The sequence below is a fragment of the Chenopodium album genome, chromosome 10 (genome assembly GCF_948465745.1).
Source record: "Chenopodium album chromosome 10, dcCheAlbu1.1, whole genome shotgun sequence".
Classification (NCBI taxonomy): domain Eukaryota; kingdom Viridiplantae; phylum Streptophyta; class Magnoliopsida; order Caryophyllales; family Amaranthaceae; genus Chenopodium; species Chenopodium album.
The window spans coordinates 1,565,969-1,582,625 of NC_137843.1; the positions used below are offsets into that span (position 1 = coordinate 1,565,969).

The 16,657-nt window shown below is 31.9% G+C and overlaps 2 protein-coding genes across 3 annotated transcripts; one reads left to right on the forward strand and one right to left on the reverse strand.

Annotated features, from left to right (window-relative positions):
* Positions 1-7,184: 7,184 nt before the first annotated feature.
* On the forward strand, positions 7,185-9,265 carry LOC145561879 (uncharacterized). Of its 2 annotated transcripts, none has more exons than XM_081622006.1 (3): positions 7,185-7,318; positions 8,086-8,246; positions 8,360-9,265. In XM_081622006.1, the coding sequence occupies exons 2-3, from the start codon at positions 8,166-8,168 to the stop codon at positions 9,038-9,040; spliced, it is 762 nt and encodes a 253-aa protein (XP_081478132.1). In that variant the 5' UTR covers positions 7,185-7,318; positions 8,086-8,165; the 3' UTR covers positions 9,041-9,265. The 2 variants fall into 2 exon arrangements, with proteins under 2 accessions (XP_081478132.1, XP_081478131.1); XM_081622005.1 differs by lacking the exon at positions 7,185-7,318 and adding an exon at positions 7,678-7,918.
* Positions 9,266-12,501: 3,236 nt separating this feature from the next.
* On the reverse strand, positions 12,502-16,501 carry LOC145561880 (BTB/POZ domain-containing protein SR1IP1-like). Its single transcript, XM_081622007.1, has 5 exons — positions 15,966-16,501; positions 15,722-15,791; positions 14,945-15,562; positions 13,868-14,407; positions 12,502-13,294 (listed from the first exon to the last, which is right to left on the reverse strand). Exons 1-5 carry the CDS (start codon positions 16,064-16,066, stop codon positions 12,734-12,736), a joined length of 1,890 nt encoding a protein of 629 aa, XP_081478133.1. The 5' UTR covers positions 16,067-16,501; the 3' UTR covers positions 12,502-12,733.
* Positions 16,502-16,657: the final 156 nt, after the last annotated feature.

The following is a 16,657-nucleotide window of genomic DNA, read 5'->3' on the forward strand; positions in this document are numbered from 1 at the left end:
ATAAAAAAAAAAAGGACAAATTTTATCCAAATTCACTATTAAAAATATAATACATATTATAATTGAGATCGTATTAAATTGTATTAAATACATAAAACGTATTCCCTACCGATATGTCATGCAAAAGTCTTTATAGATTACCTCCCTTTGCCTAGATCTTGAAGACCACCATCACAACACCACATTACACACACGATAGAAGTCATAGATCACAATCACACAAGTTACACAAAACTACCACTAGAGCTCAAGTAGAAGTTGTAGAACACTTAAAAACCATTCACATACAATATATTAAAAAAGCGAAAGACAATTTTGTCCACTTTATATAGAAAAACAAATGATGAGTGGCTCTAGAAAAATAAATTAAGAAGAATATACATTCTCCGTACAAGACTAGAATAGTGGGGAAAAAAAAAAAACCCTTCTCGACATGATAATAAAAATAAAATTGTAAGTGCATGAAACGAACCAATGTGAGTGTTACACACATACACTTAAACTTTTAATTAAGGATAAAAAAGCAAGAGACAGGAAGGCGAAGATAGTCAAGGGAACACAAATTGCATGCGCCCAAAAACCTTAGCAGTGGCCTTAGATTCCCCCACGGCCACTAACCTTTTTCAAAAATTTCACCCTACCAAAGTTTTAAGCGTACCCTTGATCCAAACTCCAACCTCCCCTACTACCCCCCTATTCCTATCTCATCTATTTGACGTCTGTCTAGTGATATTATAATACCGAATTAATAGTTTTTGTTTCGGGAGTACTATATAAACTTTGAACCTGATTAATTTTGTAATTTATATGTTTTTCTCAAGATTCATAAAACTGTTGGATCTCCTTAGTGAACCATATTAAACATGTGTGTGTTCTTGTTTGTTAATTTCAGTTAAAAATTTAACAAAAGAATTATCTTATTCAAATAATTATTCATCGTGGACAAAACCCTAATAGGTATATTATGTCACATCCAGACATCTACTCACCCACGCTTTTGTGAGAAAATTTATTTCAAAATTGATTAAAATTCTTTTTTTTTTTTTTTTTTTTTTTTTTTTTTTTGGTTTCAAAACTCACACTATTTCTATGAATCACGTAAGCTCAGCTTGATCCCTGAACTCTCAGCAATTCTGTTCTAGGTATAAGTTTGTTGGACCACAACCAGTAGTAACCATTGGCAACCCTTTGACCTCAATCAATCACTCGATTATAAACTCCACTACATGCATCTCAAGCACTTGAGTCAAACTCCATGAATATTTGAGTCACGCAGACCTAAACTAAAGCACCAATATAATTGACTTTGTTATGTGTCACTAACAACTGATAACGAGCATCAATTCATACAATCTCAATACATGTACTCGATCAATTCAAATTATACTCGTACTACATATATAGACTTTCCTGCTAGCTTAGCAATATGTGTTCGATTACGATGATGATCTGATTCAATTAACTATACACACTTATGATGTATAACGAGCATCAATACATACAATCCCAATATGTGTACTCGATCAATTCAAATTATACTCGAACTATATATATGGGGGTGTTTGGTTTTCAGCGGATTGAGCCAAATTCAGCAGATAGGCCTCAAATTAGAGGGTTGACCAAGTCAATCAGCTAATGTGGGTGTTTGGTAACTGACGGATAGAAAAGGCTGATTGTATGAAATAAGCTAATTTTGAAAACGTTGGGTTTAGCAACGTTTTGGAAGAGCTGATTAAAATCTAGACCCAATTTTACAACATTGTCCATTTGATCAGAGATAAATAACCATCTAAATTCAATAGAAAAATTCCATTAATAAAGGAGAAAACACGTGAATGAAGTATGAATCTGATTTGCTTAAAAAAAATTTGAAACAAAAAAAAAAAAAAAAAAAAAAGCTAATGTCTACAGTAATAAAATTGGAATAAAAAGAAATTAAAAGAGAAAAGGGGGAATACTTGAAATTTTAAGAAGATCTATGAGGAAGATAAATAAGTATCAAATTACTCAGCACCATGATTTTGTTGCATTTTCATTTAATAAGAAATAAGAGAAAGGAGGAAGAAGAAGACTGAGGTGTGTGGTTTGAAGGGTTTTTTTTTTTACTTTTTATATTCCCTTGCTTTGTAAAATAAAATTCATCTAATGGGCTTTATTTATTGCTTCAAAAAAAAAGGGGGGGGGGGTTTATTTAGGGGGGTTAGGTTCAATGTTTTGTAGACTTGTATGGAATAGTTGGCACATGGCACTTGATTAATATTTACCATAATAATAATAATACTCCGTAATAAAATAAAATAAAATAACTATTATCGTAAATGTAGTAATAAATAATTTAGTCTTTGCAAAAACAAAAAGTTGTATATTTAAACATCTTAACTTCTTAAGAATGATTAATATTCAATACGAGTATTAGTAAAATCTCATTCCAAAAATTAACACATAAGAGTATGTTAATAATGTACAAGATTATACCCAAAAAAAAAAACATTAGTACATTTTAGTTTCATAACATTGTGATAAAAAAAAATATAGTTCCATAACATTAAACTATGCCTATGTCTATATCGGTAATTTTACATACCCAAAAAGCTATAAGCTAATAATTGTTTACCAAACACATTTATACAATTAGTTAATATAATCAGCTAGTCAAATCAGTTAATAAAATCAGCCAGTCAAATCAGCTAACATAATCAGTTTCATCTATAAGCTATCAGCTTTTCACCAAATAAGGCCATAGACTTTCTTGCTAGCAGCATATGTGATCGATTATGATGATGATTCAATTAACGATACACACTCACACAATAAATAATTCAAATTAAACTCCTACTACATATATAGGATTGCTAGCAATGTGTGATTATGATGATGATTTAGTAACTATACACACAATATAGCTAGATTCTCTCTAGCTCAAATTAAAGCAAGAAACAAAATAAAATAAAAAAATAAAAAAAAAATAGGAAATGCTTTAAAAATCAACCTCAACTTTTGAAATGGGGTCATCCTCATAACTCACAAGTGATAAATATGTCGTTTAATTTGGTTCCTCTAGGTCCCTATAATTCCTAATCACATAAAAACCTCTTTCATGGGAGTTGAAAAATAATAATGTTGGGACCAGAAAGCAAAGCAAAAACCTTTTAAAAAAAAGGGTTCACTTAATTGTTATGGCTGAGTCTCAGGCTTTTTCAGCACACTCGCAGTCCCACCCAAAGGACTACCCCGGCCCCACCCTGCGCCTCCGTCCACCGGCAACGCGTGCATGTCGACTATCTCGATAGCCGCTATATCTGCATTTGCTAAGCCCTACATGCATGTGAAATGTGAACATCCCTTTTGGTACTACTAGCTACTCTAGGATATTGATTTTTATTTTTTTTTTCGTTATTAATTTTGAAATACCTATCAATTTGTTTTAATGTACGAGATATATCATGTATCTATATAGAAAAATGAAGTTAAAAATTAAGCAAAATTATACTTCTGATATTTTTTTTTTCTTTTTCTCAGTAAATAAATAGTGCACACAAACTAAACACTAAGGATTTGAAGGTTTGTGGTTGAAAACTGGCTAAATTATATAGGTATATATTTGGTGAAAAGCTGAAATTGATTGTGTTAGCTAATTATTTTTAACTGATTTGATTAACTTATTTTATTAGTTGGTTGTATAAATTTTTTTAGTAAATAGAGATTTCTTAAAACTGATTGATTATGTGAAATGACCAATAAGCTAATTGTGGGATAGGTAGTTTATATAGGATTTTAAATTAAATGAGGGTATAAGTGTGATCATTTTAATTACCATAATAATTGAATAAGCTAATTGAAAAATGAGTTTTTTTTGAAAAATAGCTTATTTAGTTGAATAACCTCTTTTAATAAGCTTTTCACCAAACGCCTTATGTTAGCTTATTTAATAGTTAATAAGCTAATGTTGGTCAAATAAGCTATTTACCAATAACACAGCCGTATAAACGGTACATATAAGCGTATATTATTATTATTATTATTATTATTATTATTATTTTATTTTTATTTTTTTGTTTGGAGGGGGCCGGGTTTGAAAGTTCAACAACTTGGGCAGAAATTGTACGGTACTACAATAGTAGATACTAGGGTAGCTAGGTTGGAGGACCACTTGAAGATAACAAAAAACAAGTTGAAGTTGAAGTGAATCAAGTGATCGATGACTTCTAAGAATTCCCCAAATTGAAGTACTTTACATTTGATTTGTCTTCACTAGATTTAGTAATCTACAGTAATCTTTTTTTGATAAAACATCTTGGATAAGCTAAACTTAGCTTGTACGATATTTTTGTAAGGAAAATCTTGCATTAAAGTATAAAATTCGTCTTACTTAGCTTATTGATTATTGTGCATTATTTATTGTATTATTATGTGCAATTGTTTCATTTTGTAGGTTTATGTTTTCTACTTTAGTCTAATTCTTTTTATTGGTTGCGTTTTTGATATTTTCTTTATATGGACTTATGGAGTAGCATCATCAATTGACTGATGTTGTGTGAGGCATTTATATGGATTATATATTGAAATCATGTAATACTGAAGCTAACTATGAAGTAGGGTTAAAATGACCAGGGAGAAATAATTTAATGCACCATCGAAAATACTACTTCATAACAAAAAGAATAGATGATAGAAATTAGTGACAGCTATCTAATAATGAAGTTATTACTGATAACGTTGTACCATCAATTGAGTTTGCGATGCAACAAATGAAATTGTCAATTTTTTTTTTTCCTAGAAAAACAACATTAAGAGGATATAGCTAGCCTAAGCTAAAGGATTCCATTTGTAAATATATATTTGACCAAATTAATTGACATAATTATAGGTTTAGCTTTAGTATCCATGCATGATCAAAAAGGCAAAGAGGTCTTTTATTTGACACAAAGATTTCAAAGTTAGGCCTACCTTAAAAATAACCTTACTACACGCCCTAAATTATGCTTCGTCGTCCCACTTATGTTATTAGTACTAACCAAGGTAAATGGACTAACTTTTTCTTAATATTATTTATGGGGAAATTGAAGAGGGGAGAAGTTTCTTATAGACAATGTATAGTGATTTGCTTTTTCTTCTTTACTCTCTAACTAATATATAAATTGATAATTGACATGCATAATATAAAAACTAAGGTGTATTCATAATTAAGGTTTATATATGTAGTGATCATATGTCAACAAACTTAAATGCAATTACAGACTTATGTCCCCCTTTTTTGCATATACATGTAAAATCTAAGTGACATGAACATACATATTCCCTATGGAAGTTGAAAATCTGATAATATAAATACTAGAAACATAATTTTATATTACTTACATAATCTTAATAATATTAATGAATAGAATCATAATTAATATATAAGCTGTATGCCAGTTAGAAAGTACATGGAGATGTAATCTTAGATTGATTTTCTTAGTACTCTATCCACATGCTCCAATTAAACATCCACAATCATTGTGCTTGGATATATTTGATTAAAATCCAACCAATTAGACTCACCTATTTTAAAATTAATAATATTACATCATACAATATGATCATGCATATATATAACTCCTCCATTATTTAAGCACTAGCTAACCCCTCTTATTATTCCTAATAATCTGATCTCCCTTAAATGTTGCATCTTACAATAATTAACTTACAGCAATATAATTAATTAATTAATTAATCAACTAATTAAGTAATTAATAAAAAGAGGTATCAAAAAAATAAAGCAATTGGTAGATTAGTATTGAAGATCCTGCGGCTAGAGTTAGAACTTTTGGACTATTCCAAGAGGTACTCACAAAGATCGTACGGTGAGGATCATTGTGTCGGCGGGCCCGGTGGTTGATGCCACTAACTTGGTCTTGATTTAATTTGGATTATCATTAAAATTAATTTAATTTAATTTGTACTATTCATTTTAATTATTTAATTAAGTCATCAGCCAACTGTATCAGATTACATACATTACTTGGCTCCATGTGATTCTCCAATCGGCCGTCTTGTTAGCTAATTAAGCTGGAGCTCTCTATTATTCTTCCACTATTATTCCTTCTCTATTTACTTCTTTTCTTACATTTTTTTAAGTATCTTTTAATCTTTGTTATGTTGCGTGTATTTTTAACATGTATACGAGATTTGATCACAAGTACCATTTTTTAAGAATTTAACCAACCGAGTTAGCTAGCAGATGATCATCCACTTTGTGAAATACTTACTTTGTTCTTTGTTATTTTTTTTTTTAATAACACTACGTGTTTATGTTACTTATTAGAGATACTATTAAATTAGTAGTCTTGGTACGTTCTAAAACTTAAAAAACGTTACTCCATATGATTTACGTTCGGTGTTCCCCTCATCCATTAGTTATACGACTAAGACTAACAAGGATCATCATACATATCATTAATGCATGATAATAACTTAATAATGATTTATGTTCTAATATATATATACCCTTTAATTAGCTGGTGATATTCTCTTATAAGTTATAACACCGCCCTCCAAAGAAAAAGGAAAACTATATCATAAACATAATCAATCAATAAAAAAAAGGGGTAGATAATGTGATGATCCTAGTCCTATAATAAGTGTGTATATCTAGGAGAGCATGGTATTATTAAATAATTAATTAAAGTAATAATATAAAGGATCAGACTTAATAGAGGGGGTATAATAAGGCCTGCAGCAATTGCTGGGACTGTCAATAACATCTATCTCATCTATATTTCCATTTTCTCTCTCCTCCTAATCAAATTAGCTCCCACAAATCTAAAATCAGATTGGTTAAAGAGTTTTATTCTGGGATTTGTTTGGCATGCCAAAAGTTAGAACACCCAAAACCACCAAACTCCAACAACAATAACAATAATTCTCATAGGTTTCTGTGTTTGCTACTACTAGTTACATACCAAGCTTATTATATATAAACCATATACTATATCATCACTAGTATATCTGAAATTTATATATTCTTCCCTTTTTTATTTTGGTCCCTCTCTTTTTTATTTCCTCCTCTTACTATATATATATACTTGAAGATTTACTTCCAGATCAGGTGATCTAATCCCTTTCACTTTCAACAAAATCTAATATTCAGAGTTTGTAAAAAGGAAAATTATCATCATCTTCCTATCCTTTCTCTTTTTTTGTTGAGAGGACCGGAAATTATCGTCAGTGCATTAATCAAGGAACAAAGTGTCCATCAGTGCATACGGAGAGATCGTCATCAATTGATCTTCAAGTGAATCATTGTTGGTCTTCTTATCTAAATCCGAGATATTTACAGGTAATTGAGAATAATTTTTTTTTTATATATGTTCTAAATTTGAATTTAGAAAGTTTTATAAATTTCATGTATGTTTGAATTGTACTCCTGATGTGAAGGAAAGAATAATCAATAAGATCCACAATAAATAAAAACTTTAGAGAAGCATGCAAAGTCGCAGAATTTTGAAAGTGATAGAGAAAAAAAGGAGATGAGTATATGTGTGGTTAAAACTTGGTGAAAATGATTTGTCACTTAATAGAAATATCTAATTTAGCTAACTGGCTAGAAATCTACATATAACCTAAGGTTTGATTTCATTTGGATGTGTATTATATGGCCCCTACAATTTGATGTGTAAGAGATATTATTTGGAAACTTGCAGGGGCCATTAATATTCTTCTGGGTATATCCTATCACATTACGACACATAGTATAGAATTGCACACGCAGCTTATAAGGGAGTTATATGTTATTGCGTTAAGATTCAAACTTGACATGTTACATCACATCAGCATTTTAAATTGTTAAGAAATAGTCCATTGATAATTTAAGCAACAAATTATAGTGATGTACAAAAATATACAAGCTAATGTACACCAAATTACCTTTTCATAAGAGGTCCAAAATAATGCCCTACTATTCTACTATGTTTTTTTTTTTTTTTGGTATTTTGTCATATTGCTTGGTCTTAAACCAATCAAATAGGGAAATAGAAATTGTCATAAAATTTTAAGTGTCTTTCTTTCTATTAATTCCTTCCTAATTTTTCTTTCTCCATATTTCAGGAACAAGATCGGAAGAAGACTTGATTCTACAATCGTTTCCTTAAAAAAAACTATCGTTTTTTTTTCCCTTCTTTCAACAAATGGAGATTCAAAAGTCCAATAATGATAAAGAATTTATGCGAATGGCGATGCTAAAGCATGAAGAAACATTCAGAGAACAGGTAATAATAAATATTTACATACTTTGTATCTTTGAATTTTTGTATAAACTACTTATATATATATATATATATATTCCCTTGTAATTAACATTATTAAAATTATTGAATTTTAGGTGAGTGAACTTCATCGTTTATACCGAATTCAGAAGGTGCTAATGGAAAGTGTTGGAGTAAGCCAACAACAACAACAAAAGCCGCAAAAACTCGAGCGTTACCCTTTGGTTGAAAGCAGCCAAAAAGCCTTTACAATTGATCATTATCAACAACAACTAATTCTACAACAAGCACAAGCACAAAGAGATAATATTGCGAAAACGAAGATCAACCACAGCAATATTATGGTGGGATTAAATGTAATGCGACCTGATAATCAAGTATTATTAACAGGCAACGGCGGTCCAAGACCATCCGAAGCTTATGAATACATTGCAGAATCCAAGGGCAATAATAATAATAATAATAATAATAATAATAATACTAAAATGATGGTGTTAGATGAAGGTGATGAGATTGAGCTCACTCTAAGCTTAGGTCCAACTACATATAACCCGAGACGAAGAAAGAATGGCAAGTCGGAGTCAGGTCAAAGCATATCATCTTCTTCAACGGGGTCAAGCCAGACGAGAAAAACAAGTCCGAAAAATAATACTAGTACTACCACTAATAGAAGCTCAATGACGACGACATGGGCCGGTTTTCCTCAAGGTTCTGGAATCGAACCCGGGTTCTCGAATAGTCAACAAAATAATAATCCTCCATGGTTGTACCAAGCTTTGAGCTTGAAGCTGACTTAACCAACTGAGTTTATTAGGTTCAGTTATCTGTAGTTTTGTGTGGAGTTGTTCTTTTGTTTTTTTTAATTTTTTTTTTTTTTTTTTTTTTAATTTTCTCTTTTGCTGTTAGTTTTATTTGGAGACTAATGGAGAAGCTATTTGACAGATTGATCAGGCATTGGTAGAGCCCTTTTGTAAAAAGTTTAAAATTGTTATTGAAATGACAACCTTGTTAATCTTACGAAAGATTAGTCATTAGATTTGTTAAAACTTCCTATTTGTAGAGTACTTACGTACTTCATATAATGTTGATGTTCGGATTTAGTTATCACATTTCTCATTCAAAACATTAATTCTATTGGGTTGAAGATATAAAAAGTACTGTACATGTTTAGATTTAGATTTTTTTTTTTTTCAGTTTAAAATCTAATGTTGAATTAGTTATGCAGTTTGGAAAATGGATTTGGTAAAGATATTATATGGGACCTAGATTTTAACACAAAAAAATGGCAAAGATTCTACGGCTAGAAATGGTATCAGCAGAACTAGACAAATATTGTCAGTTGTTGTATCCTTGATTCTTGGCTATTTACAAGTTAAGTTGTATGATGAGACAGGTTCCAAGATCTTCATCAATTTCTACCCATTATGCCTAACCTGTAAATAACAGCTTGCTTGAATTCATTTCTTAAAGGATTGAATTTATAAAGTAGGAATTTCATTTTTACATCCTTGCTATTGTATAAGCATAGGGAAATTCCATGTTTCTCGTATTGAGAAACGAAATTTGTTTCTCATTAGAGCATTTTCGTGAATAAATCAACAACTTTTTCATTATTGCGGGCTCCACAATTGAATAAAGTTGAATAAAATTGTTGGTTTATTTACGAAAATGTCATGTGAGAAACAAATTTTGTTTCTCACTATGAGAAACTAGGGCATCCCCGCATGCATATTCGCGCTTCTAAATTTGCTATTCAAACTCACTGTGTGTGCACGTGATTAGAGGGAAGGATAAACAAAATCTACCCTAAAGAGCGCCTAGTGAAATTTGATCTCATAACTTATCATTGTGGCTAAGTCTTACTCCACTTTAAGATTGAATTTTTTTTTTTTTTTTTTTTTTTTTTTTTTTTAAAGATTGTTTCAAGAATTGGTCTATGATTGGTCTATGGTTTATGATTTCTTTTTTTAATATTTTATTGATCTAATATGATAATATCTCTCCATTAATTCTAATACTAATACATGCATATTTCATATTGTATACTGTAATTAAATTGACTTAGCTGAATATAAATCCAACAAAGAGATATGATACCTCAACATCTTCTAAGAAATAAATGAAAGCACATGACCAATTATTCCCGTCCCACGTTGTAGTTTCTTCATAAAAGACAGTAGCTAATTAATTTCGTTGTCTTAATTAGTTTAATTACGCTGCTCTAATTAATTAGTAGAATATCAAACTAACCACGCTATTCAAGATAATTAAACGGATAGAGTACAATTGCCGCCTTCTTATGTTACGGACTGTACTGGGCAAATATTTCATCTTTGAGCTTGAGGTAGATTGTCCATTTGATTGGTACATTATCTACTCCAAATTCTAAATATATGACAAAATCATATACTCTGTATATATCGATATGTGTTATTAGGGCTTAATAATTTTAATTTTAATCTTTCCTATTATTAGTAGAACTCGTAAATGATATAACATTAATTAAAACGCAATTACAAATTTACGAGTACATTTTCACGTCACTTTTTGACTCTTTATAGAGCAAAGTTCACTTTATTAAGAAGTGAGACCAAACTATGCACATAGGGTTGCAAATGCGGTTACGTTAATGAGAAGAGAGAGGACACAAAAAGACCAATTGAGCTCAAATTACAGATGAGAATTTTTACCTATTTAGATAATAAAGCGATTTTGAAAGAGCACCTCAAACAAAATTACAGAGTAAACAAAAAATGATGGAGAAAATAACGTATAATAATGTATACTGCCTCCGTTAAGTATTAGTGGCAACTTTGAAATATTTTATATTTTAAATCTCACAAATAATACCCCAAAGTTACAACTAATACTAAACGGAGGTAATACGTGTAATCCCCGAGGATGATAAGGTCTCTTAGTTTATTATCTGGACAACAAAGGGAGTATATAAGTTGTTGAAAGATAGCAGAATATACAGTAGTAGTCTTGTAAGAGTGTAGTTGGAACCTGCAAAAATAGTTGATTTTGAATTGTTTGTGTCTGCCACCAAATGGTAACAAGAGATTCCTTGTCTTGAATTAATTAAATTACAACAGCTACTACCATCAATGGTTTTGCCCTGTCCTCATAATTTATCTAATTAATGATTTCTGTTTAATTTTGGAAAAACATAATTTGGAAGTATCCTAATCTTCTTCCCCCAAAGATAGAACTTTCCTGTAAGCAACTGTGTAGTGTTACATTGTATGTATGACCCAGAATCATGCTTTGCTAGCCTGTCCTTTTTTTTATTTTACTCTATCTTTACTTTAAACTTCCTTTTTTGATTTCATATGTATAAAGAATACTTTCTAAGACCACCCCCACTACCAAATCATTAATTTCGAGCTTTTCTTGCTAATTAGGGGTATGTTCTATTCTCCTTATTTATGATAATTCGGTCGGAATTTGTATAAAATTTAGCTTGAATCTTAATGGTTTGGTTTAGTCACACCTGAATTTTTCTAGTGTGATTATAATAAAAAGGTCAAAAAACAATAGTATAAATAAATAAATAAATAATGCCCAAGTGTTGTTGTCTTTCACGATATTATGTTTCAAACTATTCTTACACATTCTTTGTTATGATATATGAGTAATTCTAATTGTTTTGACTTTTCAACATTTATTGATACTATATTTTTTTTGATGCAAATTTATTGATACTATATAATTGTACTCGAATACGAAGAATAGACTAATAGTTGTGTTGTCATTTTTCATCAATTATGTTGTTATTTTTAGTCATTTAAATTAGTTATCTAGACCGTGACATGTTACAAAATTCCATTATTTTTCCACTGATCTTGACCGAGTATAAATTTTTATTACTAATTAAAATCAATTTTACCTAGTAAAGATGATTTCTACAAATTAATAATTATCGGATCATTATACTGTTTTTGTTTAGTAAGTTACTGTTTTACACTTATTGGAGAACAGATTGTTATAAGATGGGCTTTTAAATGAGATGGCTCATTTTTTTAAGGCCCAAAAGAATGATAATTGCTTACAATTCTACCGTCCAGCCCAATTTCCCTTTGACCGGTAAATTAGGCTTGGAGTTAAAAAATCTCATTAAAGGATAAATTTAAGTGCTTCCTCTGGAATTCAGACAATTGAACTCCATCAAACCTCTGAAAATGGTGATCTAAGTATTATAGCAAACCATTAACAACACCATATAGCAATCCTAGGCTAAATCAAGTGTCGACGATGATTCATTAAAAGCAATACTGATAATATTGATTATATCATGTTTATGATATAAAATGAATTTTACAGATAATATACAAATACATATACTACACAACAATACATTTAGCAAACTGAAGTTGAAGAAAAGAAAGTGCAGTTTTTTTTTTCTCAATCCTCAAAATACTGACTGAATCATGAGCTCAAACTGTACATTACCAAAAAAGTCCTACAAGACAAACCATGTAAATCGAAATTTAAGAGATGGAATGGCGACGACCCTTACTAGCCTTAGCACGGCGAGGAGTTGAGAGTACTCCTCCATCAGCAGGAATAAGAAGCCTCCCTAATTTCTTCACAGAGGTCATAAAAGACTTCCTAGGCAAAGGCGGCTTTTGATCAGAAGCAGACGTAGTACTTTTTGCAGGACTGCTAGTAACAGATGTATTATTATCAATCATATTCTTAGGTTTCTCAACTTCCTTCAACTTCATTTTTAATTTAAGGAGCTCAATTTTCAGGTCCTCATTCTCCCGCTTAAGCTTTACAAGCTCATCTGCAGAGGGTGTAGTTGAGGAGTAAAGGTTCAGGGTTTTGCTAGGGATTATGGCTCCTGTAGAGGAGTTAAAATTGCCGTCATTATTTTCCTTCATGGACTCACGAAGGCGTTGCTGCTCGTAGTAGAGGACTTGAACAACCGTTTGGACAGGAAGACGGTCATTTTGAGCCGCATGAGCACATGCCTCCCGTGATAGCTTCTGGCAATCCATTAAGCTGCACACTTTCTTCCTTTCCAGGTCACTTAGTGTAGGATGAGCCTGCAAAGTTTTCTAACAAACTTACACAACAGAGTTTTTTCTCTAAACCTTATACATCAAATGCAATATGATATTTCATCTTATGGACGGCCATTCATTATTTTAGTGCAAATTTTGAGATAATCAAGGTATTTTTTCTCATTCAAATTTGCAAAATCTAGAACTATTTTAAGGTGATGAGTGTAAGATTTCTAAATCAACTGTTCAAGTAGACGAGAAGGAATAGAGGCTTGGAATACGTGGACTATATTTTAGGGAGGAGCACCTGATCTCAGGGATCTACAAAACAGGCCAATCTCTAAATGCGTCGATATGACAATACATAATGTGATAATGATATTAAAAATATTCAGTGTTTATATACTAGACCTTAAATTCAAACATGACATTGTATTAGTTCAGGATGAAAGAAATATGAAACAATAAGAAGTAAAAGCAACAATAGCTGCAGTAAGATAACACGAACTTTGCAGGTATTTTAATTCGAATTAGCAGCTCTTTGATCAGTGGAATTAAGAGCAATAAAGTTGATGATGTTATTATACTGAATTTGCAAAATGAAACAGAACATACCTTGAGGAAAATGTCTATAGCTCTATACATCCCATCCTCAGTGACTCGAGCTTGTTCAGGAATGATCTCAGCTAGACCAGTAAATTTGGAAACTGTCAAATTTCGATCAGAGGCAATCTCAGCCAAGTAACTTTCCATCAATCTCCCCACTCTTTCCAAGTCATTAGAAGGAGGAAATACATGTTCCTCCCCAGCACCATAACCCAGATGATTGCCCTCCACTTCGCTCTCAAGGAAGTTCATCATGATCCTCCTAACTGAATCCACATCAAACAAGGTGTCCCCAGTGAAACAATATGAAGGTATCAAAAGGTCATCTAAGGCTGCCTGACCAAGTTGTAAGGCCATCCTCTTTTCCAAATCAAGGCGGCAAGCAACTGTTGTCTCGAGCCATATTGAAGAACGAAGCAATGTGGCCAGGAAACTAACTGACAACACATTTTTTTCCCTGGGAAGCAGGCTTACTATAGTCTCTAAGACAACCCTCTTTTCGTGTTCTTGCTTGGGCTCCAATTTCTTCCTCCCCTTACCAATCACCTCCTGCTCCACAAGATTATAACCTTTTGGTGAATTTATGAAAGAGATAGGGAGAAGTTATCATATACAATGCCTAGAATAATACTCTTGTGTGGTTTTCTATAATGACTCAGTTGTGTCAAAAAAATTAGTATAGGAGTGGAAAATTGATTAGTTCCTTTGGTTGAGTGCAAGGTATCTCTCAAATACAAATTCCTAACATTAAAAGTTTTATAGGACAAGGCTATCATCTTTGTTTAAAAAAAATATACGGATTCAAGGGGGATATTTAAAAATACTTTAACTAAATGACTACACAAATCTGAATCAAGAAGAATGGGCATGATGTAAAGCGGAACCAGAAAGGCAGAAAGGAACATATTCTCTCCCGATATAAAATGTATCCCCCATTGACAGGAATTTGTAAATGTTTTTCCCCTAGTCTCTGATTTTATACCATCAAATAACAGAAGTGGAAACCGAAGATGCAAAAACATAGGTTAGGAATTTGAACAGCTAAATCAAACATGAACACAAAAGTAATTGAGGAGGGCATCTCACCAAACCTCTAAGAGACTTTTGAGCATAGAGCATGAGCAGTGGACCAAGAGCATATTGCTTAAATCCTCTAGCTGTCATTGCTATCAGAACCCTTTGAAACATATCAATTCTAAGAGTAGTTAAATCTTCTGCCCACCAAAACTCCACAATAGGTTTTTGCTGAGGAACTAATGAAGAATTGATTTCTTCAATGCCGCCTTCCATCCTGTTGGTCCCTGAGAATTGGCTATCCTTGCAGGCTAGAAAAGCTATAGCGTCAACACAACGACTCACCACCTTTACTTGCTCTGCCATAGGTAGCAGGCTTTCTGATGTAAGCAGAATCGAAACACAGGAAGAAAGGCTCTTTAATGCTACTTCATTCAAGTATGTCTCAGTCCTTCCAACAAGGTTCTCTACTGCAAAATCTTCTGTCATTTCAAGATACTCAGCCGCACATCGAAGCATGGCAATGTTTTCAGTGCTTATCTCAAAATTAATCCCGTAGCAGAACTTTGCTGCAAGCTCGAAAGCTTCTGCTCCTCCGGGAATGTCCCGAATTTCAACGTTGCAGATATCAGAATCATTAGATTCTGATACCAATTTCTTAAGGTATCCACATTTTGACAGGAGTGGGAACTGCACTTAACATAAAAAGTACAGTATATAAACCTTCAGCTAAGCTTATGTTAACTGCCATTTTTTTCACATCAAATAAAATAAATTTATAAAAAAAGGAAGATGGACGTTTTTGTTGTACAAGATTTTCCTTTTTTCAACTATAACAGTGAAAATTACCTTGTGCAAAGAAAAGGAATCATCACCAATACGAATGGTGACATCACTAGGAATTTCCTGAGAGATAATCCTGCAATTACAAAAGTTACATCAATAATCTCCTGTTTATTAATGATTATAATTTAATTTTTATGATAAACTTTCAAGATACATACATCTATCTTTAGGGGAAAAAGTCGGTGTATATATATTATAATAATTAAAGCATTAACATAAATATATAAATAGGAGATGAGAGGCAAACCATTCATTTGTTCTCTTCATAGCTGAAGACAGCAGCTCTTTCTTCTTAGAGGACATGTCACCAGTAGTAAGTGGAGCTTCTTCTTGATCAAGTCCCATCATGAAAAGGATCGGAAACCGAAACCAAAATCCTTTATTATCATAATCACATCAGAACAGTGCCATAATATAAGGCCATAAAAGCAGCAGTAAAGAAGACAAAGTAGATCCAACTTCACCCCAAGAAAAAAAAAAAAAGTTGTGGTGAAAAAAGTCACTCAATCAAACTGAAATGATATCCTTTTCTTTTCTGGGCACTACTATGTTTTCTACCCTGATCTTTTTTTCACAATGAAAATCCTGCACTGAATTTTGTTCAATGACAGTAGAAGCTCAATTTCCAATGAAGAATTATGTAAGAAATAATGTTGGTAATACACAATCATCCAACCTGTGAAATTACACAAATGGGTCTCGAGTATGAGGATGAAAGCCACCATAGAAAGTGTCACATCTTGGTAGGGATAAATGATAATGAAAAGGGACAGATATGTCAAATGAAGGATGTCCTCCAAAATCTCTCCATAAATGTGTGGTAGTAAGCTGAGGAAGATAACAAAATAGGATCAGATAGAGAGCTTTGCTAAATAGACCTTGTACTTCATATGTAATTATGTAAAACACTAGTTAAAGTCTCGCTGGATTTCCATGTGG

What these genes read in the sequence shown, in the direction of transcription:
- LOC145561879 (XM_081622006.1), top strand. Translation starts at nt 8,166, where the DNA reads ATGGAGATTCAAAAGTCCAATAATGATAAAGAATTTATGCGAATGGCG. An exon ending in AAGAAACATTCAGAGAACAG is followed by an intron (nt 8,247 to 8,359) that starts GTAATAATAAAT and finishes ATTGAATTTTAG; the next exon opens with GTGAGTGAACTTCATCGTTT.
- LOC145561880 (XM_081622007.1), bottom strand. Translation starts at nt 16,066, where the DNA reads ATGATGGGACTTGATCAAGAAGAAGCTCCACTTACTACTGGTGACATG. An exon ending in AAAAGTCTCTTAGAGGTTTG is followed by an intron (nt 14,408 to 14,944) that starts GTGAGATGCCCT and finishes CTTGTGGAGCAG; the next exon opens with GAGGTGATTGGTAAGGGGAG. An exon ending in CTATAGACATTTTCCTCAAG is followed by an intron (nt 13,295 to 13,867) that starts GTATGTTCTGTT and finishes AAAACTTTGCAG; the next exon opens with GCTCATCCTACACTAAGTGA.